Source organism: Lepisosteus oculatus, chromosome 5, assembly GCF_040954835.1.
Source record: "Lepisosteus oculatus isolate fLepOcu1 chromosome 5, fLepOcu1.hap2, whole genome shotgun sequence".
NCBI classification, from domain to species: Eukaryota; Metazoa; Chordata; class Actinopteri; order Semionotiformes; family Lepisosteidae; genus Lepisosteus; species Lepisosteus oculatus.
The window spans coordinates 58,673,795-58,696,158 of NC_090700.1; the positions used below are offsets into that span (position 1 = coordinate 58,673,795).

The following is a 22,364-nucleotide window of genomic DNA, read 5'->3' on the forward strand; positions in this document are numbered from 1 at the left end:
GGAGACTCTGACAGAATGCAGTGTCTTGTGCTCTAACGCACTATCGTACCAATCAGCCAGTTGCGGAGTCAGTTTCATTTTGCGTGTGCTGAGATATCATCCCTGGATGACTGGACACTAAAATACAATTGAGAAATACAATTGGCAAAAAAAAAATGTTTCAGCTAAGTAAAAGGGAAAATTAAATATTCCTAAAGTTAATACAATTCATTAAAAACAGTACTGAGTTGCATCTTAGGGTCAGCTAGTTAGAAAGCTAGTTTTCAGATAACCTAGCCAAATAAGCGCTAGTTGCACGTGATTTATAGTCGAGATTTTAAATGTTTTAAAAACATTTTCAGCAGTGAGGTCATTGTGAGGACACTGTGTGCCTGTACAGCAGTCAAAGTCTGTCAACTCTATCAATTATGATCAATCATTTAATTAAAATGATGCCAAAAGCATTTAATCCATATCCAAAATCTCTGTACTTTTTCTAGAGTTTTACATTTATTTTGGGGTTCACTGTATTTCAGACATTTCAGATATCACTATACTTAGATATTTCATTTATCTAAAAGTTTTCCATGCAGGCAAATAGTCTCTGTGAGTCCTCTTTGTGTTCCACTCAGAGAGAGCAGCTTCTCGATCTCAATTGTTTTTTTTAGAATTATAAGTGACAGTCTGAGGGATCAGCTCCTGGTGACCATCCAGAAAACCTTCAACCACAGTAGGAACCAAGCACAGCATTTTTTCCTGATGCTAATGGAGTGCATGAAGAAGAAAGAACTTGTAAGTATGGGGACTGAGGAGCCAGGAACAGTTTGTTGTTTCAGAGTGTAACTATGGCTAGAGTGATTGAACGAAATGGAGGCAAAAAACAAACTAGGCACTGGAAGTTCTCTGATATTGCTTAATATGTAAGACTTTCAAGAAAGCATTCATTAAAAAGCATTTCAAGATCTAGGCTTAAAGAAACATTTTATGAACTTATTGTTTGTGTTATATAAAAATAAAGGTACAGTCCAGAGCAGAATGAGCGCACAAGGTATGAACATACAAGGTGATTCTCCTGGTATTGAGATAAATACTTTCCTAACTAACTGAATAAGAAACGTGTACCACAATAAATATGTTTTGGTCAACTTCATTGTCTGTGTTGTGTTCCATACCTGTGTTGTCTGTTCCTTCTCCATTGTTGTTGTGAACACAGAGTGCATTCTACACCGATTTCCATGTGTTTCTCCTTTCATTCACACAATCTATTTAGAATGGAAGTCACTTGCAGCAGAATAAAGCATAATACCACATAACAGAAAGTTTATTGAAAGTAGCAGCTCTACTTATTCAAACCTAATCATTTTTATTGGGGTATAATAATAGTTACATGCTGTGATTTTAGGGGATATTGGTGGACACAGTGGTAATACTTTCAGTATCACTTAATTTAAAAAATCTAGCAATTGTTCAATTTTTGTAAGCACTATAAAACTCACGTGACCTATAATGGCTGATGTTATCTTATTTGTGATTTTCAGAGAACACAAGTATATGAACGATATACTGTAGAACGCATTTGCTAACTAGTTAAAAGATAGCTTTAAAACAATCATGATAATCGGTTGCTTGAAATTGTTATTTAATAACATTCAGCCTCGGAAAAGGACTTTTAAATCAGTAGACATTTTACATTTGTATGTCCTTTGTATTCAAAGTTCTTCTTTACTTATTCAGAAACTCAATTCTATTATGCTTTTTACTGAAATTGTTCAAGCAAATATTTTGACTTTTACTTCAAAATAAGTCATGCATAGTCACTTGTTTTGTAACCATTTCAACTTTGGCCCATTTCCTATACAGCCTACAACAGTTTCAAATAAACTCAGTATTCACTGCATGCTTCAGAAAAAATTACAGTTTTCTAATCTGTTGTTAGACTGAGGAGTAATATAAAACACACCTTAAAAAGAATATGAATACTCCTTTGTTTACCATTTTGTTTCCAAGAAACACCATAAGTTGAGCTGGAGCTTTTATAGTTTATGGTGCAAAATCAGGTTCAATCTGTATAAGCATCTCCTATTTTTGAGAAAGAAATACCCATCATTCGCTTAATGACTTGACTTTTTCACAATAATTAAATTCCTCAATCTGGCAGATGCAATTCTTGAAGCATAGCCATTAAATCAGAAAGTTGCCATGGTATATTTGTAAGTGAGCTATTAGCAATATGTAATTTCTTTAATAATTTCAAAATAAATTTGGGTTATATATTTTCAGGGAGCCCCTACATAAATACATAAGCCAATGTGAGTCTGGAGTTCCTCAGCCCAGCTAAGGAAGGAATAAAACAACCATGAAACTGGCCTGTTTTCAAATAGATATGAGAAAGAACAGATTTCTCTTTTATCCATGGACTCTGTTCTTCACATTAATCCACCACCTCTTTTCTGACTCACATTATATCATTATTGAATTCATATTATTGAAATGAATGTGATCCAGAACATTCAATTGAAAATTGAGCAACAAAACCCAACGGTTAACAGTTTATTCTGTTTTTAGTTCTACTTTTTAAAAACAAATAAACAGCATTTAGGTAGTTTCAGTTGCTAAAAACATCCACAACAATTTTTTTCTCATCAGCCCTGAACCTGCTTAACAGAGATCCCACTTCTCTATGTGCATACTGTAAATGCATTGATAATAAACCCCTCATTGAATGCCAAGCCTCAACCAAACAATTTCTATTATTATGGAATTTATAATACAAGCTTAACAATATTGTCACTTTCCTACAACATCAGCTACACAGATTTATGCTCTTAGTAGTTTTAGTTTGTGACACAAATGAAGGACTTTTCTGAACGGCCACACTCTGTCAACTTCTGCAAGAACAGAACTCCGTGAGCAGAGACTATACTGTGTATCAAAAAGCTTAGCTAGCCTTAGAGTTGCAGACTGCATGTCTATGTCTGTAAAGAGCTTAGATGTGATAGTTTGAAGTATTTATTTTCTTTTCATCACTACTTCAGATAGCTAATCCTCTTTAGGTTAGGCTGCAATCCTTTCATCTTGCCCAAAAGTGGTTCTGTGTCATTGCAAAGCTTTGGAGAAAAGGGTTCCTTTGATTTCAGAGGATACAGTCTATTTATATTGACATAAAGATGAAAATGAACATGTTCTAGGTAGGCAAGACTGACTTTCCAAGTCTTTATGGACTCCGATTCACATACTGTCCTAAGGGCAGGCGAATTTACACAACCCGTGATATTTCTATAGCTTATCAGCTTACTTTCTGTCCATCATTTAACAGTTTCAGATGTATTAAGTCTCTTTGTCCACAGAGAAATTAGCCCTTCATCTTATCATTTGTAGAGCCAGTGGATTATAAATTATATGAAGTACATATAAGCAGAGAGCAGCTCCACAATGTATTTATCTAGCAATCAGATGTAATAAAACAAAACTGGTAATGTTTTTATCTGAATCCAGCATTTAAACAGCATATATGTCTACTTCAATCCTCTCAATCACTCAACCAAACTTTTTGCACCCATAACAAACGTTTGACACAGAGTCCCATAGCGCCCTTTCTGGGTGTCTTCTGTGATTTTATCGTGTTTTTAACAGTTTGTTTTTCCTCCATTCAGAAACTGTGGATAATTAGAATTTATTACATCAGCCTGATTTAGATTGACCTTCACTGCACTATACAGACTGGCCAAACATTACAATGAAAGGCAGCTTGTGCAGCTTGTGAGTTGCAATCATTAGTCTTTAACTACAGGGCTTCATGATGTATCGATTAGTAGTAGGCATTCTAGACCCTTTTGAAACTTCCAGCACAAGGGATCGTATACAGGGTGTACTAATTGCATTATTTACAATGTAACACATGTGACAGTGCTTCAAGCATAATTGCATTTTATGCAACTGGGCTTCAACAAAGACAGTACTGTTACTGGACCAGAAAAGCGAATGAGCTCACATTGTGTCTGAAAGGGGTCTGAAGGGGTTTTGAAAAATGTCCCTTGCAGCACAGAAAATGAACACAGTAGCCTTTAAATTTCCCTTAACATCTCTGGTGTGAGCATTAATCACTTGGATTTCAAAATGCCAGTATGAATATGTATATGCACACCAAATGATGGGTGACTGACCCAAACCCAAGCAGAGTGCAATGACAGTGACAAGTGATAAGATCATTGTTTTCTCACATCAAGAACTACAGATACTACTACTGTATTTTAACTGTATTCTGAGACTTTCAAACGCATTGTTTTAGCAATGCCAATGCATGAAACCTCTTAATCCGTCAATATGGCAATGTTCAACCCCACCTAAAAGGGGTCAAAGACCTTCCAAATGAATGCACTGTGCAGCTGAAGGAACTGTCCATGAGATTAAATATGAAACCAAGGTCCTGAATAACTGGCTATGATCCTAGTGCTGTTCATAAGAGGAGAGGTGTTAGCCAGGGCCCTGGCTAAACTCCACTCTGCTTGCACAACCTGGCCTACATAACATTCCCTCTTAATTGAAGTAGTGAAGCCATGAAGATGCGCGGTGTCAAAGGGCTGCTGCCACACAATAGCTGCAGTGCGTCACCCAGGTGGGTCCTGCACCTCAGTGGTGGTTAACGTAATTGTACAGTGTTTTGAAATCCTTTAGGAATGAAAAGTTTTGGATAAACACAAATAATTATTTTGAGCACTAGAGTTTTCAACAAAGATAGCAGCCAAATTCGCTTTCACCTCAGCTAGTCTAACACATAATCATTGCTAATGTCGCCCCCCCCCCCGACCAAAAAAAAAACCCTACAAGTACCATAAACTGACCTCTTCTCCTTCTCATTTTGATTTTTCACCCATCTGCCCCCACTGCAGCTGCCCCTTCACTCCTCACTCTGCAGGGAGCTCCAGCCTCCTCACCCCATGGCCAGGAAACTGGTCCTCAGCCTGGCAAGTTAAGGCAAATCGTACTGTGACTGCACCTTGCCGGTCTGGGATCAAGGATAAACACTGGTTTGCTGTATAGCGGTTAACCTAATTGATTGACAGTGTGTCAGTATCAATCTTTGCCACATATCATCACTGGTTTTCAGGTCAATCTGCAGCCTGAATGGAAGAAGATTCCTGTGAGCTCTGGGCTGTCAGTCCTTGAATGATGTCTGCATCCCTGAATTCAGGCTAATGACCCATCAAGGACTGGTCACTCACGATGGTCTTCCTGAACTTTAGTGCTCCTCGTCACCCTTTCCCTTTCATTGTTTCTCAATTTGTCATGAAACCTCTTTGTGGGTGACTACTTGACATCACTGCTACAATTCATTGAATGAACGTAGCTTTATCTTGTCTGATTACTGGTCTGGTTTCTTGTCTGATGTCTGGTTTTCTTTCATTTGAAGTTGTGTTTCTAAAACGTTGCAGTACACTGGAATATAGAGTATCTAATCTTTCAGGTACTATGTCCAAAAAATTTGTTAATTGAAGTGGTAAAAGCCCTTTAAACTACTGGTAGAAATGAATCCAAACAGTGCTCACCATTAAGAGCATTCTGAAATAGATACAAAATATATACGAAAGCATATTTCACATCTAATTTCGTGCACATTAAACAGTACAATGTAGAATCATCTGACTGAAGGAATATGATGTTATGAAGATACAATCCGTTTTTGTGATTAGAGAAATAAGAACCTGGCAGTTGCACTAAATATGAATATTTCCTCCCTCCTTACACACGTAGATAAGGGCGTATAGAGTACTTAATTATATCTGTAATTAATTATATCTGTACTGCAAGGTTTCTTTAGCAACTGGGTTCTTTTGTGACATTACAGCCAATGTGTCACGTTCCCAAGGATTCTCCTGCCAAAGCTCACCACTCATACAGTGCAGTACACTGCTCAAAACAGGATTGCTAATTTCTGAACTCTACTTATCTGTACATTTCTCTCTCCTAACCTGCTGTAGATTACAGTGTTTAGGATGGGGTCCGAAGGACAGCAAGATATTGAGATGGCCATACTGACCGCTTTGCTAAAAGGTACAGTAGAGGCATTCATGGAGTTACCACACTGGAAGAGCTCTTAACTACACCAGAACTGGCTTTTTAAATTGGACCTGAAATAATGACCCTTTTTTCCTCAATTTTATTTTTTTTAGACTACAGTTTCAAAAAATCTGCTTCAGATTAAGGTTTAATATATTCATCTGATAGGATATACAGTATTACCTTATAGAAACCCCATTTAGCACAGCATTTTATATTACATCCATGAAAACAAAAGTTGGAAATGATGACAGTCTCATCCCCCCCCCCCCCCATACAAGGATGTGACATTGTATTCATGGCTTGTTTTGTGCCTTCAGGAACAAACGCATCAGCTCCTGACCAGCTGAGCCTGGCTCTGGCCTGGAACAGAGTGGATATTGCACGCAGTCAGATATTTGTATATGGACACCACTGGCCAGTGAGTGTTACACACAGCACTGTACTTTCAGGTATTCTCTGAGCGTCATCTCAGCTGCAGCCTCTCTCTCTCTGGTGTATGTCAGGATCAGAGCACAATAGCCATCATCCCTTTTTGGAAAAAGAAAAGTTTTAAACAAACAGCAAAAAGCTGGTGACTGTAGACCTCACTCCTGAGATTATAGAGCAGTGTGCTACAGTATATACTGAATTTAAGTGAAAAAAGCAGCCCCCGTCCTTAAACTAAAAGTCCAACACATCTTTCCAATGGTTTTCTCAAGTCTGGTCTTGAGCCAAACATGAATTACAGGTATCTGATCAACCACAATTTTTTCATATTATTGAGCGAATGATTTCAAGACCCCATTTTCTATCTCCAAGAGATCTCAGGAGCCCTATGAAATCTGTTACCGATACACTGGCTATTTTATAGTGCTTTCATATAATGATTGAAGCAGGTAACTCTGAAATGGAGAGCCCGCACCGGTGACTGCCTGGGCATCAGAGACGCAGGGCTGTCCGGCGTGATGCTGTAGCTCAGCCACTCCCCTCTCCTACTTCCCCAGCCGCTCACCAGCCTGGGGGCCGCGGACGCGTCGTCCCAAGACAGGGACAAGAGCCCGGCTGTCAGCACACGCACCACCCGGAGCAAGGGCAGGGCGAAGGGCAAGAGGAGAGCGGGGAAAGGCAAAGACGAGCCGGAGGAAGAAACCGATCCCAGAAAGTTAGAATTGCTGAACTGGGTAAAAACACACACCTCTGGAACAATGTTTTTGCACATTAATCTTAAGATCTCTGCTTTGCTTTCCTTCTAAGATAAAGATAAGATCACTTAATTAGCCATATACAATTTCTTGTAGTAGGAATTTGTCTTTTTGCAAACCCCAGCTTGTTCTCCATGAGACACAGACAGGCAGAGAAGCTGGGGGTCAGAGCACAGGGTCAGCCATTTATACAGCACTCCTGGAGCAGTAGGGGTGAAGGGCCTTGCTCAGGGCCCAACGGAGTAGGATTCCTCCGCCAGCTGCAGGATTTGAACCGGCAACCTTCCAGCCACAGGCGCAGATCCTGAGCCACAGAGCCACCACTCTTTCTGTTGAGCCCTCGAATTATATTTTCAGACCGTTATATTTACATAAGACTACTGTTTCGCTTTCAAATTCAATTACCTTTAGGGACACAATAGCATTTCCTCCAACGCGGAAATCGAAAACGTCAGGTTCTCCTGTCAGCATCACACACGACGACATCGCGTTTGTCGGCTTCCTTCGCGATCCGGATTCTCAGTCTTTTTGGCCCGGTGTGGGGCTCCGTGCTCTGCCTGTCGAGCCCCGTCACCTGTGACACACCGCGCTTGTCTGCCGCAGGTGAACGCCCTCGAGCAGGCCATGATGGATGCCCTTGTTTTAGACCGGGTGGACTTCGTGAAGCTGCTGATCGAGAACGGAGTGAACATGCACCACTTTCTCACCATCCCCCGGCTGGAAGAGCTCTACAACACCGTGAGTAGCCCTGCGCGCCGGGTGGAAATGTGTGCTCCTTCGTCATGCGGCATCCCTGGTTTTTTGTCTCATTCTTCAAAGTGCCCAGACGTCTGAAAAATAAAACCACGTGAATCACTTCCACACATTCTCGCTTCACGTCACGTTCCTTGAGTGGTGAAAAAAAAAAACTAAACGGCATCGTAGGAAAACACGAAGAAAAAAGCAGAATTCGTCAAGTGAAAGAGACTCTTTCATCCCACGGTTTTGGTTTTGTTGACTGTTATGCTCAACCTGCCACTCTTCTCCACAATCCTGGCTATGAATAAGGTTAATTTTTGCAAGCTACAGTGGGAAATATATGTGCCCTCCTTACAGACTTGAAGCTGCATTTCTGTTTTAATCAGAAGTTAAATAACCTTTAATCTGACATTTAAAGCAGATGTATACAAGTACGGGGACTGAATGGCCCATCATTCCATTGAAACAACCCTGTCACTCACAGCTGTTATTTGATTGCATGAAATACATGCAGACTCCAGAGTCAATACAGACTCCAAGTCACTTTCCTCTCTTTCTCACACCCGAAGAAGGCTCCACAGCCGAAACATTGTGTTTTTCTTCTTTTCAGCGTGGAATAAACCTTTACTTGTTCCTTTAAAGTACTTGGTTATTTTCCACAGCCTTGTATCAGATTTTGCTGACATCCTACACACAGAAAATAAACTCCTTTATTGTATCCTTTATTGCAGCTGTATCTGCATGAAAAGCTCCATTTTCCATTACATCCAAATCAGAGTGTAATTGCACAATGGTGTGTATTAATGCTTTTTTGTGTTTCTTTCAGAGATTAGGGCCTGCTAACACATTACATTTTCTGGTCAGGGATGTTAAAAAGGTAAGCATGGTGGATTCTTTGTTCTGTCTTTGTCTTTTCAGAATGACATCAGTATCTTGAACAGCAGCTTGCTGACAAAAAATGCCATTCTATGTCATGCACAACCTAAACGACAGCTGCTCGAACCCACATCGGTCAAGTCTGTCCGTTTTCACATGCAGATGAATTTAAGACCGTTATTTATTTCTCTATCGCTCTGCAATATGCTGATGCTTAGCCACTGGCAGAGAGGAAGATAAACGCATACCGAGATTAAACAGATTTAAAAAGTCCCCAGCAAGGCGCAAGCTTCCAATGTGCAGTGGAGAATAAGCAGTTCTAAAGAGCAGGGGTTCTAAAACAAATGCAATGAAAGATGTTCTGTTGATGTCACAGGGAAACCTTCCCCCAGATTACCACATCAGTCTGATTGACATTGGTCTGATTCTGGAGTACCTCATGGGTGGGGCCTACCGCTGCCATTACACCAGGAAGAGCTTCCGCACACTGTACAACAACCTGTTCGGCCCAAAGAGGGTAAGAGATGCAGGGACGGTGAGGTCTGCAATCCAGAAGCTCAAGGCTCTTGTAGGCACTTTCATTTTTCTAGTCATCTCACCATTTCTGCTTTATTTTATTCTTGCCTCGCTTTGTCTCGCTTTGTGCAAGATGTTGCACAATTGATCTGGTTTACTTACTTCATTACTTACTAATGAAAAAACACATTGTTTGTAATACATTGGTACACCGGACCACTCTGTGTGCTATATAAAACTGGCCCAAGTGTCATACAACAGAAAAGGGTTGCTTAAAGGCATTTTGAGTAGATTAATGAAAACCCTACTTTGTACCCTACTAGAGCTTTTTTCTAACCCAAGGGAAATGTAAAATTGTTTGAATGAGTTGTCACCTTTACATTACTGATTTTCCCCCTTTTCATTTTCTCATTGTAGCTAAAAGCTCTTAAACTACTAGGAATGGAGGTAAGAACTGGCTATATTTGTAAGATATTTTTGCATCAAAACAAAGTCAGGTACTGTGGTATAAAATCCTGTTTGTCTTTCTAAGGAGGCCCAAACAGCAGTGTTTTCCCTGTTATCAGCAAAGTACTACAGCTTGATTAGATTGTGGCTCTAACTGCTGTGCAATGGGAGAGCTCGTTGCAAGATCACTCCCCTCATAGATAATTTTTTCAGTCTTTTCGGTGTTAATAATAATACCTTACACTTATAATAATAATTATTATTATTATAATAATTTCTTACACTTATATAGCGCTTTTCTGGACACTCCCCTCCACTACCACCAATGTGCAGCCCCACCTGGATGATGCGACGGCAGCCATAGTGCGCCAGAACGCTCACCACACATCAGCTCTCAGTGGGGAGGAGATCAGAGTAATGAACCCAATTCATAGATGGGGATTATTAGGAGGCCTAATAATAGGGGAGTAACATCCCTACTCTTTTCAAGAAACACCCTGGGATTTTTAATGACCACAAAGAGTCAGGACCTTGGTTTTACGTCTCATCCAAAGGACGGCGCCTGTTTACAGTATAGTGTCACTATACTGGGGCATTAGGACCCACGTAGAATGCAAGGTGAGCGCCCCCTGCTGGCCCCACTAACACTCTTCCAGCAGCAACCTTAGTATTTCCAAGGAGGTCTCATATCCAGGTACTGACCAGGCTCACACCTGCTGGGCTTCAGTGGGCTGCCAGTTGTGATTTGCAAAGTGATATGGCTGCTGGCCATATCATAGAGCGCTTTTCTGGATACTCCACTCAAAAAGCGCCTTACAGCTAATGGGGACTCCCTTCCACCACCACCAGTGTGCAGCCCCACCCGGATGATGCAGCACTAGCCAAAGTCAGGATTATTAGGAGGCCAAATTTCTCCAGGACATCGGGGTAACGCCCCTACTCTTTTCGAGAAACACTTTGGGCTTTTTAATAACCATGGAGATGGTTTTGCGTTTTACATCTCATCCAAAGGACGGAGCCTTTTTAAGAATATAGTGTCCCCATCACTATAGTGGGGCATTAGGACCCACACAGACCACAGTGTGAGCGCCCCCTGCTGGCCCCACTAACACCTCTTCCAGCAGCAGCCTTAGCTTTCCCAGGAGGTCTCCCATCCAGGTACTGGCCAGGCTCACACCTGCTGAGCTTCAGTGGGGCTGCCAGCTGGGGGTTGCAGGATGATTTATTTTGTACCCAATGAACAAAGACCTGTGCCAGATTTTCACGAACCGTTCTGTCTTGTGGACTCCACAAGGACGACGAGCCGCCTTCCAAGGGCAAGAAAAACAAAAAGAAGAAAAAGAAGGAGGAAGAGGTGGACATTGACGTGGATGACCCGGAGGTCAGCCGCTTCCAGTACCCATTCCACGAGCTCATGGTCTGGGCTGTGCTGATGAAGCGCCAGAAGATGGCGCTCTTCCTGTGGCAGCGGGGTGAGGAGGCCATGGCCAAGGCTCTGGTGGCTTGTAAACTGTACAAGTCCATGGCCCACGAGTCCTCAGAGAGCGAGATGGTGGACGACATCTCTCAAGATTTGGACAACCACTCCAAGTACGTCTGTGTGTACCGTACCTTAGGAAATCTTCTTGAATTCAATCTATCAGCCCGTTCGGGTAGAAGCAAGATCCTTAAAATTCATGTTCAAGAAAGGTGTGCTGCAAAATGAGGAATGTGAAGTGCACTTAACTGGATTCTCTGGTTTGCGATGCCAGGGCCTTTTGGAGAAGCCTATTTATTTGTTTAACCTGGGTGTGAACGTGTGCCAACATTAAGCATTTTCATGCTTTCATGACAATAATTAATTCTTAGTTACTTGCTTTTATAACACACTTCATCCCAAAAGATCCCACATCAATTTACAGATAGGAGGGGAGCCACTTCATCCACCACTGGAGCCCTTGTCCTCCAGCAGCCTTGCTGCACGGCAGATCGGGCGGAGGAGTGAGAGGTGCTACACCAAATGAATGAAGTTGGAAATGTAGGGAGGCTAAGCTGATTAAGTGCACAGTGAATTTAGCCAGGACACCTGAGTTAACACTCCTACTCTTTTAAAAATGTAATCTTTAAGGACCAACTAGTCAAGACTTACAGCAAAAACTTAGTCTTCCTTAGTGGTCTACCAACCTGGGACTTTCTCATCTTCTTATATCTGATGAGTTCAGGCTACGAGGTGTTATTGCTGTTGAGTTCTTCTTGTTGCGCAATGTTCCGGTGGAACCTTCACCAGAGTTTTCATACAGTTCAGCGGCACTTCTGAGCTTATTGCTGGAAAGTCACTCCTGGGTCGAGACACTGAGAGTTTCTTTCTCGCAGGGAGTTTGGTCAGCTGGCCTACGAGCTGTTGGACCAATCTTACAAGCATGATGAGCAGGTGGCCATGAAGCTGCTGACCTATGAGCTGAAGAACTGGAGTAACTCCACGTGCCTGAAGCTGGCTGTGGCAGCCAAGCACCGCGACTTCATTGCACACACCTGCAGCCAGATGCTGCTCACGGACATGTGGATGGGCTGCCTGAGGATGCGCAAGAACCCTGGCCTTAAGGTAGAGTGTCCAGGCCTCGCAGGCAGGTGTCCCCTTACGAGCCTTCACTAGGCTGAATGGATCGTGGTATTTGAGCATATTTACCATGGTTTTTCTGTGCTGCTTACATGACTTTCTGTGGGTTTAACACGCCCTCTCTGTTCATTACTACTCCGGAGTCACGAGAAAACCAAGGTGTCCCAAAGTTAGCGCCCAGGTACAGGGATGGGGAATAAAAACAGGATTACGAGGCCAGGCGCTCTGAGCCCTGGACTCAGACGGTCAGGATGCTGTGATGAAGCCTGTGCCTTCGGGTCTCTCCTGGACCCACTGGTAGGCGGGCTTCTGGGTGTCCATCTCCCAGTGCTGAGCCCAGAATAATGAGAGCACCAGGCTTAAACAACGAGGGGCAGGATTGCATGTAATCAGCAAAATGTGAAAGAGCCGGAGTATCCTTAGCAGGAGGGATTACGATCATGACAGTTCCTGGTTCTTTCCATTATTGCACATTTAGCTGTTCACTGATGAAGCACTTCTTTCTCTGTCATAATGTTCATAAACACAGAAGAGGGCAAACCTTCATATTTCAACAATGTAACAACTAAATTGGTTTCCTCAAACCACTGGAGTAAACTGCATAAATGTACTGCAAACCTCACAGCAGATTGCACTCTGAGTTTGAAAGCATCAGAGGAGGTATTTTTAGATTACTTTCAACTTGACACAAATGGAAATACTGTAAATTTAACTGACTTCAGTGTTACTACATGCTTATATATTAATCTCCGCAAATGTGCTTTTTTCCCCTTATTTGCAGGTTATTTCGGGAATCATTTTCCCTCCCACCATTTTGTTCCTGGAGTTTCGCATGAATGAGGACCTGTCCTGTCAGACGTCAGGGGACAATGAGGATGGGAAGGACAAGGAAGAGGAAAACACGGTTAACAAGGTAGAGGCAATCTTCTACACAGCTTACTATCAAAAAGTCTGCTGTTCTTGCACCAGAATTTCAATAACAACACAAATCCATGAGCAGAACCCTACCTTGCCGTTCCATCAGCTCAGAACAGCTTCCACAGAAGTTCAGTTTTAGGCAATAAGAACATGTGGCACAGGATGATTTTGTTTGGCCTTTTCACGATTTCCAAGACTTCTTTCAATGCTCAGTGAGACACTTGAAGGAGGGCTAATTGAAGCAGGCAGATCCTTTAAGATAGAATTTCTTGCTCACTAAGCTACTAGCAGTCACACAAGCACGTTGTGCACAGTATTACATGCCGTAGAAATGTTATTTTATACCAATATCGCAGATAAGGCCATGTACCTTCCATCAAAACTTGCAGAAACTAAGGATGTAAAATTGCAGTGCAAGCTCGCTGCCTGTGCCATTTGGAAGTTAACACTGCCACCCTGTGGATACAGAAAAAAGATGCACAGCTATTTTCTTTTGCAGTGCTTCTGGTATTGACATTTAGAATAATTAAATGAATATCAAAATGTTTAAACCAGTTTTCCACTCCCTTTACGGTGAAATGTACACTAACTTTCAGGAGTGGTGATAGATGTAAAAAGAGTGGATGCTTCATGTTTCTTCCAAAGTAACAATTCAAGGGCTCAAGCCTTCCATGTGGAAGAAGCTCTTATAGTCATTTGCACCGATGTTTGATTGGATATTCTTGGGACAAATCCTTGTTTGGATGTACTTGCAGGATGGCAATCTTGACTCAGCTTCCAAGAAAGGAGATGAAGAGGATGGGAATAAAAAGCAGAGGAGAGTTCCTATCGGCATGAAGATTTATGAGTTCTACAATGCACCTTTCACCAAGTTTTGGTTCTACACTGTAAGCGGCTGGCACTCTCACAGTGGCTCTGTGACAGAGCTAGAGCATTGTCTCTATCATTTAGATTCTCCACTTGATCAAGCAAATAAATACCCTGTAAGCGACAGAATAGAAAACATACATGCAGATGTAAAAGCGCACAAAGAAACCACACACACAGACTTGTTTTAAGAAGTATATTAGTACCTTCCTTCTGTCACAGATGGGTAGGTTTGAATTAGAAGTTTCTCATTACCAGTATTCTTCACAAATTTAATAGTAGACCTCTAATTTAATACACCCTATAATGTTTCTTATAGTCCTGATACTAAGTCATAATTTCCCCTCTGTAGATTTCCTACCTTCTGTATCTGATGCTTTTCAACTACGTCATCCTAGTTAAGATGGAGCGCTGGCCCTCACTGCAGGAATGGATTGTGATCTCCTACATCCTCACCTTGGCTTTAGAGAAAGTTAGAGAGGTAAAGCTCTGTGTCCGAGACCAGTCACGCTCATATTAACTCGCACATAAGGAAGGTCGATCCCTCGTGCTGTGAAACTGACTCTAAAACGTAGGAGCTGCCCCACATTTACGTTTTATAATGTATTTGCTTGCTCTTTGGTTGCTTCAAAATAGAAACCAAATCCCCTGACTGCACATTTTAAAACCGCTAAATAGGTTCCAGTTTGAAGTGATTTATAATCCTCAGAATCTTAATGCAGATTTACACTTACAGTAAAACTGTTGACCATATCTTCAAGCACAACTGCAAACGGAGGCAAGCAGGCAAGTATAACCAAATAAAATAATCGGAGCATGCCCCTGTGTACTGCAAGGCAGGAACATAATGTTGTTCAGTCTGATTTTGTTCACTCAGCTGATGTATCCAAGGGGAACTTACTGCTGCCATTAGGAGGGATCATTTTAACAATGTTTACTGTGGGATTACGGGTCTTGTTCCCATGATACGCCCTCGGTGCCGGTCAGGTGTCTGCCTCAGTTTTCCCTCCTTTCCTCAGATCCTGATGTCAGAACCAGGCAAGCTGAAGCAGAAGATCAACGTGTGGCTGCAGGAGTACTGGAACATCACTGACATGGTGGCCATATCAGTGTTTCTGATGGGCCTTCTCCTTCGGCTGCAGAATCAGCCCTACATGGGCTACGGTCGGGTCATCTACTGCGTGGACATCATCTTCTGGTACATTCGCGTGCTCGACATCTTCGGCGTGAACAAGTACCTAGGGCCATACGTTATGATGATTGGGAAAATGGTGAGACTTGCGTGTTGCTTCATACACTAAATCACCTTACAGCCCCATTTCAATGTGATAAGATGCAAAGAACGGATTATCATGTTCTTGGCGTCCCCTGAGATGTCAGGCATGAAATGGTGCTTTATTCATTTATTAAAAAATATTGTTTACTTTTAATTCTCCATATAATTTAAGAAGAGCCCTCATTTAAAAAAAAAATCACATTTACATCAGTCCTTCATGCTTAGATACTAATAAAACTTAGATTCTATGAAGAGATATGGCTTTGGAGTAGCACACAAAAGCTGAGATTAGTAACATAGGAAGTTTGCAGTTTAATCTTATGATCTGATGCATATGGTATGTTTTTTACAAACAGCCTTGTGAAAACACATGTGTAATCCCGCCACACTACTACACAGATTTATACTGGATTAAACTCTTTAAAAAAAGGTTATCAAAGTGCACTGAAAGTTGGATGGCTGTAGGTGTTTTTCAGAGATTTTAGATTGGGGGTATAGAGTATGACATCTGAAAAATTACTGGTATATAAAAATACACAATAATTATATTTATTGATAAAAAAAACCTTCATGAATATTGGGAGCTTGTTTTTGATTTTGTGTTTTATTGTGATGGGATGACAATACCTGCTTCCTTTCCTAGACAGGATGAAACCATTCTGAATTTCATAATGACTGGCTAGAGCTCAGATGTGCAAATTTGGGCAACTCCATTCTGAGTAAATTTTTTAAAGAACAATGCACACAAAGCTGCTTTGTTTTCCTGAAAACTGCCTCTCGCGAGCACTCTATCTGAATTTTACAAGCATTCATCACTTCAGAAATGTACTATCATACTGTACATACTCAGGTGAACAGAGGCCTCTGGGAAGACTGACAAGAGCAGTGTGTCAAGACGTTTCATGCTTGTATTAGCAAGCCAAAGTCTCTCTCTGAGGGGGATAGTCCAACAGAGTTGAATTAATGCATTCGGAAGCAAAAGGCTTCTAGTTACAAAACCACCTCCACAGGTACAATCTTGTTTCCAAGGAAACAATTCTTTCACCTCAGCATGGGGGCAAACAATTAACTCCAAATAAATCAACAAATCTTGGCATATTAAAACTACAGCAAATGCCCCCCCCCCCCCCCCGATTTTCAGCTGTTTTCGATAAGGTCTGGTGTGTGCATAGCGAACAGCGTTCTTCACCGTGACACAGGAGCCAGAAACCGAGCGGCGTGCGGTCTCAGTGGCGCCCCCTCCTCAGGGCCAGGCCGCCGGGGAGAGAGCTGACGCCCGGCCCTGTCTTGCAGATGATCGACATGCTGTACTTCGTGGTGATCATGCTGGTGGTGCTGATGAGCTTCGGAGTGGCGCGCCAGGCCATCCTCCACCCCGACGAGGAGCCCACCTGGCGGCTGGCCCGCAACATCTTTTACATGCCCTACTGGATGATCTACGGAGAGGTGTTTGCGGATCAGATAGACCGTAAGACTAGAATTCATAGTAAGACTTTTGTTTCCTGTTTCCAAGGCGGATGATCTGATCCATGTTTGGCACCTTCTCCTTCTCCTTTCCTGTGGGGCTGGGCTTTATGATCCAGTTTCCTCTTTCTCCTCCCTCTTGTTTTGTGGTGTGTTGGAATCACTTGCTTCTCTCCTTTATTGTAGCATCTGCAAACATGTATAATAGATCTCCTCCCCCCTTCTCTGCACAGCTAAAGCATAATTAGTCTCAGAGAGAACCTCACTGCTCTGTGTTAGTGATTCCACACACCTGCAAACCACTCCTTCATTTCCCAAGATTAACACACCTGTTTCTCTCCTCTTGTCCCTGGGGGTGATATTTATTATTTTCTTCTCATGCTCTACAATGATATCTGTAAAATGCTAGTGTGTTTCCATGACCTTTGTTTTTTGAATACTGAACCATTTTAAATTCAGAATGTAAGTAGAAATTATGGCTGCCTTTATTTCCGATAAGACTGCCAAGGTGACATTCATGAAAGTGCTTCTTACAAGGGCGCTAAGAGTGTTATGGTACTCAGCTGAATTGCTTTTTTGACATCTGCTTCTCATTGAAATGTCGACGATCATCTGCCTGCCAGTATTGAGGATGAGGTGGTTTTCTCAGGTTTCCTGACAGGGGGAAGACACGTTGTATACTGTCCAAAGCCTTGTTGTGAGTGAAACTTCAGGGAGCACTGCAGAATGGTCTTTATTCAATGCCTTAATTGGTCACTCAATGAATTAATCAGTTAATTACAATTCACAATTTGTTTTGAGCACCACCTTAAAGCACTTTGGAGTACGTCAGGAAGCAATATATCATATTTAAAGTACAAAAGAATACTTTCAAAATGTGAGCAATGTTTTTTTAAAACAAATGCATGAAACTAACACACGAAAGGTTTTAATGCACAGTTCAACTATTTCATTTAAAAATATTTAAAACTAGCAATCATGTTCAAAACTGGTGGATTATTTACACGATTTACAGGAGCCCAAGATTTTTCACATGTTCCTCCCTCAAAACGAATGATTAAATTGAAACCAATTAAGCTTGTCTTCCTCGTGACAGAAAATCAGAATTTTCCATTTGAAGTGCAGCTGCTTTTTAGTGTATTTTTCTGTGTCTTTTTCATATTCTTGTCTCCCTGCATCACTGGACTTGTAACTAGTCTACGCAATGGAAATTAACCGTAAGTCACACATTCCAAATTCCAGAAGTTGTTTTTTTTCTTGTTTTAAGCTCTTCATCTGGCAATTTCTATCTCTCCTTGTTTCATTTACTTTAAAAGGACAATAATTCTATTGTATTGTATGTAAAACACCTTGAGGCTCTTCCACCACTAAAATGGTGCACTGGCTTGTATCCAGAGAGTTTTTAAACCTCCAACCTTCAGTCATTTTAATCTCAGTAGGGGACTGGAAGCATAATCTTGACAGGTTCATGGAGGATTTGACTGAGTGATTAGGAAGAGAAGACATCTGAGTCTGCTTAGCCAGGGGAAATCAATAATAAACCATTGTCTGAATCAAAGGCATGTTGCTAAATACAGTAATATTTTTTTCAATTTTATGTTCGAAAAATTCAAAAGCAGTACTACTTATATAGGTGGTTAGATACAGTCTTTAGCAGCACTTTGCTGCAAGCCTTGGCAATATTGTGAATTTTCTAAAGAGAGACTGAAATAATGAATAATCTATAGCATAATTATTTAATTCAGGAGAACTTTGATGATGTGGTTCCCAATGTTGCCCTCTTACCAAGCTAGAGTTCCCATGGTCTGTCTTTCTTTTCTAAGCTCCCTGTGGCGATAACTTGTACGATGAAGACGGGAAGAAGCTGCCTCCCTGTATCCCTGGTGCTTGGCTCACTCCTGCCATCATGGCCTGTTATTTGCTGGTGGCTAACATCCTGCTTGTGAACTTACTCATTGCAGTCTTCAAGTGAGTATGCGCTGTTTTCCTAACAGCACACAATACATTATCATGCTCATGCACGTCACAAAATGTTGCGTAGTTCAGGATTCCTTGAAACAAAGACATGGCACGGTTTCACTAGCACTTTGTACAGTGACCATAATCATGTGGAAACTGCTAGACAGCCTCTCACTGTGCATAACGAGAAAACTCATCATAAAGCTTATCCCTTCTTCTGTTTGGGGACCATTAATGGTCAGTTCCTATCCCAAGGAGTGCACACTAATCTTTAAAAACTGTTGTTGGTCATTGTCATGAAGTCTGTGAGGTATAACCCCTTCTCTACTTGTCCCGTTCCCTGACAGCAACACTTTCTTCGAAGTGAAGTCCATCTCCAACCAGGTGTGGAAGTTCCAGCGCTATCAGCTGATCATGACCTTCCACGACCGCCCTGTCCTCCCTCCCCCTCTCATTATTTTCAGCCACATCTACATCATCCTGAAGCGCCTCTGCTGCCGCTGCAGGAAAAGACACGAGGGGGACCTGGACGAGCGAGACCGAGGCCTGAGTAAGTCCGCTCTTTGGGGTCAAGGAAGCATGTGAAAGACGGAGTTCTCTGAGTGAAGCGGAGACCAGTTATTCCTTGGTACGTCTCAGTGGGATCAGGGTTAAACACTGATTCAAACCTTGTGTGACAGAGCTGATCCTGAGCGAAGAGGAGCTCAAGAAGCTTCACGAGTTTGAAGAGCAGTGTGTGGAGGAATACTTCCAGGAGAAAGAGGATGAGCAGCTGTCATCTAATGATGAGCGCATTAGAGTGACGTCAGAAAGGTTAGCTTCTCTTCTCTTGTTTTTTTTTAGACCAAGCTACTCAGTATCCCTGCTCCTGAGAATGCATCCACTATTAAAATAAAAAAAAACCTTAATAGACAGGTGAAATGGTTCCTTTACGTTTTCTACTTTTTTACAAACCACGGATAAGTGGATTTGTTTTTTATGAGAAATTGCAGATTAATGGTAAACGTGTTTGTTTTTAACATATTTCTTACTGTCAGCCTGGCCAGTACCTGGATGGGAGACCTCCTGGGAAAAACTAAGGTTGCTGCTGGAAGAGGGGTTATTGGGTCCTAAAACCCCATTATAGTGATGGGAACACTACACTAATAAGGCTCCGTCCTTCCGATGAGACATAAAACCAGGGTCCTGACTCTGTGTAGTTATTATAAACCCAGGTAGTTTCTCAAAAAAGGTAGGGGTGTTAACCCTGGTGTTCTGGCCAGATTTGCCACCTGGCCTTTACAAATTGTGGCCTCCTAATAATCCCCATCTTTGAACTGGCTTCATCACTCTGTTCTCCTCCCCACTGAGAGCTGGTGTGTGGGGAGTGTACTGGTGCACTATGGCTGCTGATGCATCATCCAGGTGGGGCTGCACACTGGTGGTGGAAGAGGGGAGTCCCCATTAGCTGTAAAGCACTTTTAGTGAAGTGCCCAGAAAAACACTATATAAGTGTAAGGATATTATTATCATATTATTTCATCACTGAAGATACTTATCCCTTACTGCACTCATTGATTGATTGTACCGATCAAGTAGATCATGATATAACTGCTGGAGATCTGTTTTAGGAGTCAGGAAATGAAAGCTCAAGTGTCTCATCATAAAGACTGGCTTTGTTAAAAAAAGGTTTTGAAAAGGATTAATTAATAAAACGGTGCTTCAAATCCACTATATATATATACAGCATATGCACAGATGTATTATGTGTACTGTACCTATAGATCAAAATTTCTGGAGATTTCCAGCTTGTCCTTCTGAACCCTCTGTATTTTTTGGCTTTTCCAGAGTTGAAAACATGTCGATGCGACTGGAGGAAGTCAACGAGAGGGAGCATTTCATGAAGGCCTCCCTGCAGACGGTGGACCTCCGCCTGGCCCAGCTGGAGGAGTTCTCCGGGCGGATGGTGAACGCGCTGGAGAAGCTGGCCGGGGTCGACAAGTCGGAGCTGACCCACGCGCGCTCCCGGGCCTCCTCCGAGTGCGACCCCACCTTCCTCCTCAGGCAGAGCAGCGTCAACAGCTCGGACGGCTACAGCATCTACCGGTACCACCTAGATGGGGACGACCACTCGTGGGACGATGCCGGCTCTTCCCTCTCGCCAGGAGTGCAGAGGAGGCACTGCAAAGCCAAGGAAGAGAAGGAGGCTGGGGAGAGAAAGAAGCAGCTCACTCCTGAATGCCAAGGCGGCTATTTCCATTCCTCCAGTACCAGTGCAGTGACCACAAAGGACTGTGGCCAGGTCACAGATGTTGCCCCGGATCCCAGACACCCGGGTTCCTGTGTGGACATCTTAATTTCTTCAAGTGATCAGAAAACCCAGCTAGAAGCAGACAGTTCTGATCCTCACAGACACACAAGACGTCCAGAACCCACAGCCAACGGCCAGGCTGCTGTCCGCGGAGTGCTGGGAGATAGGGGCTTGACAGTGGAAAGAGCAAAACTGGAGGCTGCCATCTCTTACCCTCTGGAAAGATCCAAAGCCTTGCGGTACTATCCCTCACAAACTTTTAGTACGTCTCCCTCCTCTGCCACGAAGTCCAGAAGTAGTTTCATATTTCCTCCGGCCACGGGTGAAAATGTACCCGGAGACGAAGGGATCTGGGGCCGGGACTGCAGCTCTCTTATGGACCAGGTGACCAAGTCTCCAGCGGGACCGTGGACGGCTCGTTTTGAGCCTCAGGCTCAGCCGGGCCTGCTTGGCCCGTCTCCCTGGCTCTCCATCACGAAGCCGCCCGCTCGCGACAATCGTGGGATCCCCCTTTCGGAAGCCGAGAGGCAGGCTGAGAAAAAGCAGCAGGCCGTGGGCACAGAGGAGGAGAACGAGCCCTGCCCAGCGGAGGAGGGCAGAACGGACATGGACCACTTGTTTGTGGCTGAGGACAGGATGTATCCCTCTCTCAGGTCGAAGAGTTTAAATGCCAACCCCAGGAAGATGAAGACCAGGGGAGACAGCGCAGAGAAGCTCCGCGCAGCCAGCAGTGTCAAAGACATCGTGACAGCATGTAGCACCATGGAGGAGGAGGGCAATACCGAGACACCGATGGAGGAAGGATTGAAGAAGTCATCTGAAACCGATTGTTGATGGTCTCACGTGCTTCAAAAGGGATGTGTGAACACTAGTGTTAAAAGCATATTTCATACCTAGTCCGTGACGTACAGGGGTGAATCAAAGGCAGTATTTGCCATGCATTCTCCAACCAATTCTGTACAGTACATTGCCAGTGAAAATGAATTAATGCCAGTGAAGAATGAAGGTGAGAAAAAAGGACCAGGGATTTAGTAGTGTTAATTAATTGTGAGAAACTTATTGTAAGACTGACACTTCAGAAATGGAACAATGTTACGCTCATATATTATTTTTGTTCTTATCAATAGTCATATTTGAATGGTTTTAATATCCATTCTCTTCCAGGACTTAAAAATAAAAGGTTTTCTGGACTCTTAA

The 22,364-nt window shown here is 42.6% G+C and overlaps 1 protein-coding gene across 1 annotated transcript in view; it reads left to right on the top strand.

Moving 5' to 3' along the window:
- trpm1a (transient receptor potential cation channel, subfamily M, member 1a) overlaps positions 1-22,364 on the top strand; it is a 51,172-nt gene extending 28,808 nt beyond the window's left edge. The window contains exons 9-28 of the mRNA XM_069190722.1: positions 648-771; positions 5,958-6,030; positions 6,357-6,457; positions 7,023-7,199; positions 7,824-7,958; positions 8,785-8,835; positions 9,211-9,351; positions 9,768-9,797; positions 11,092-11,387; positions 12,150-12,378; positions 13,175-13,306; positions 14,067-14,198; positions 14,531-14,659; positions 15,198-15,449; positions 16,748-16,922; positions 18,115-18,135; positions 18,742-18,886; positions 19,225-19,427; positions 19,558-19,690; positions 20,705-22,364. Coding sequence (XP_069046823.1) covers positions 648-771; positions 5,958-6,030; positions 6,357-6,457; positions 7,023-7,199; positions 7,824-7,958; positions 8,785-8,835; positions 9,211-9,351; positions 9,768-9,797; positions 11,092-11,387; positions 12,150-12,378; positions 13,175-13,306; positions 14,067-14,198; positions 14,531-14,659; positions 15,198-15,449; positions 16,748-16,922; positions 18,115-18,135; positions 18,742-18,886; positions 19,225-19,427; positions 19,558-19,690; positions 20,705-22,001 — 3,976 coding nt within the window. The 3' untranslated portion in view covers positions 22,002-22,364. The remainder of the gene's footprint in view (positions 1-647; positions 772-5,957; positions 6,031-6,356; positions 6,458-7,022; positions 7,200-7,823; positions 7,959-8,784; positions 8,836-9,210; positions 9,352-9,767; positions 9,798-11,091; positions 11,388-12,149; positions 12,379-13,174; positions 13,307-14,066; positions 14,199-14,530; positions 14,660-15,197; positions 15,450-16,747; positions 16,923-18,114; positions 18,136-18,741; positions 18,887-19,224; positions 19,428-19,557; positions 19,691-20,704) is intronic.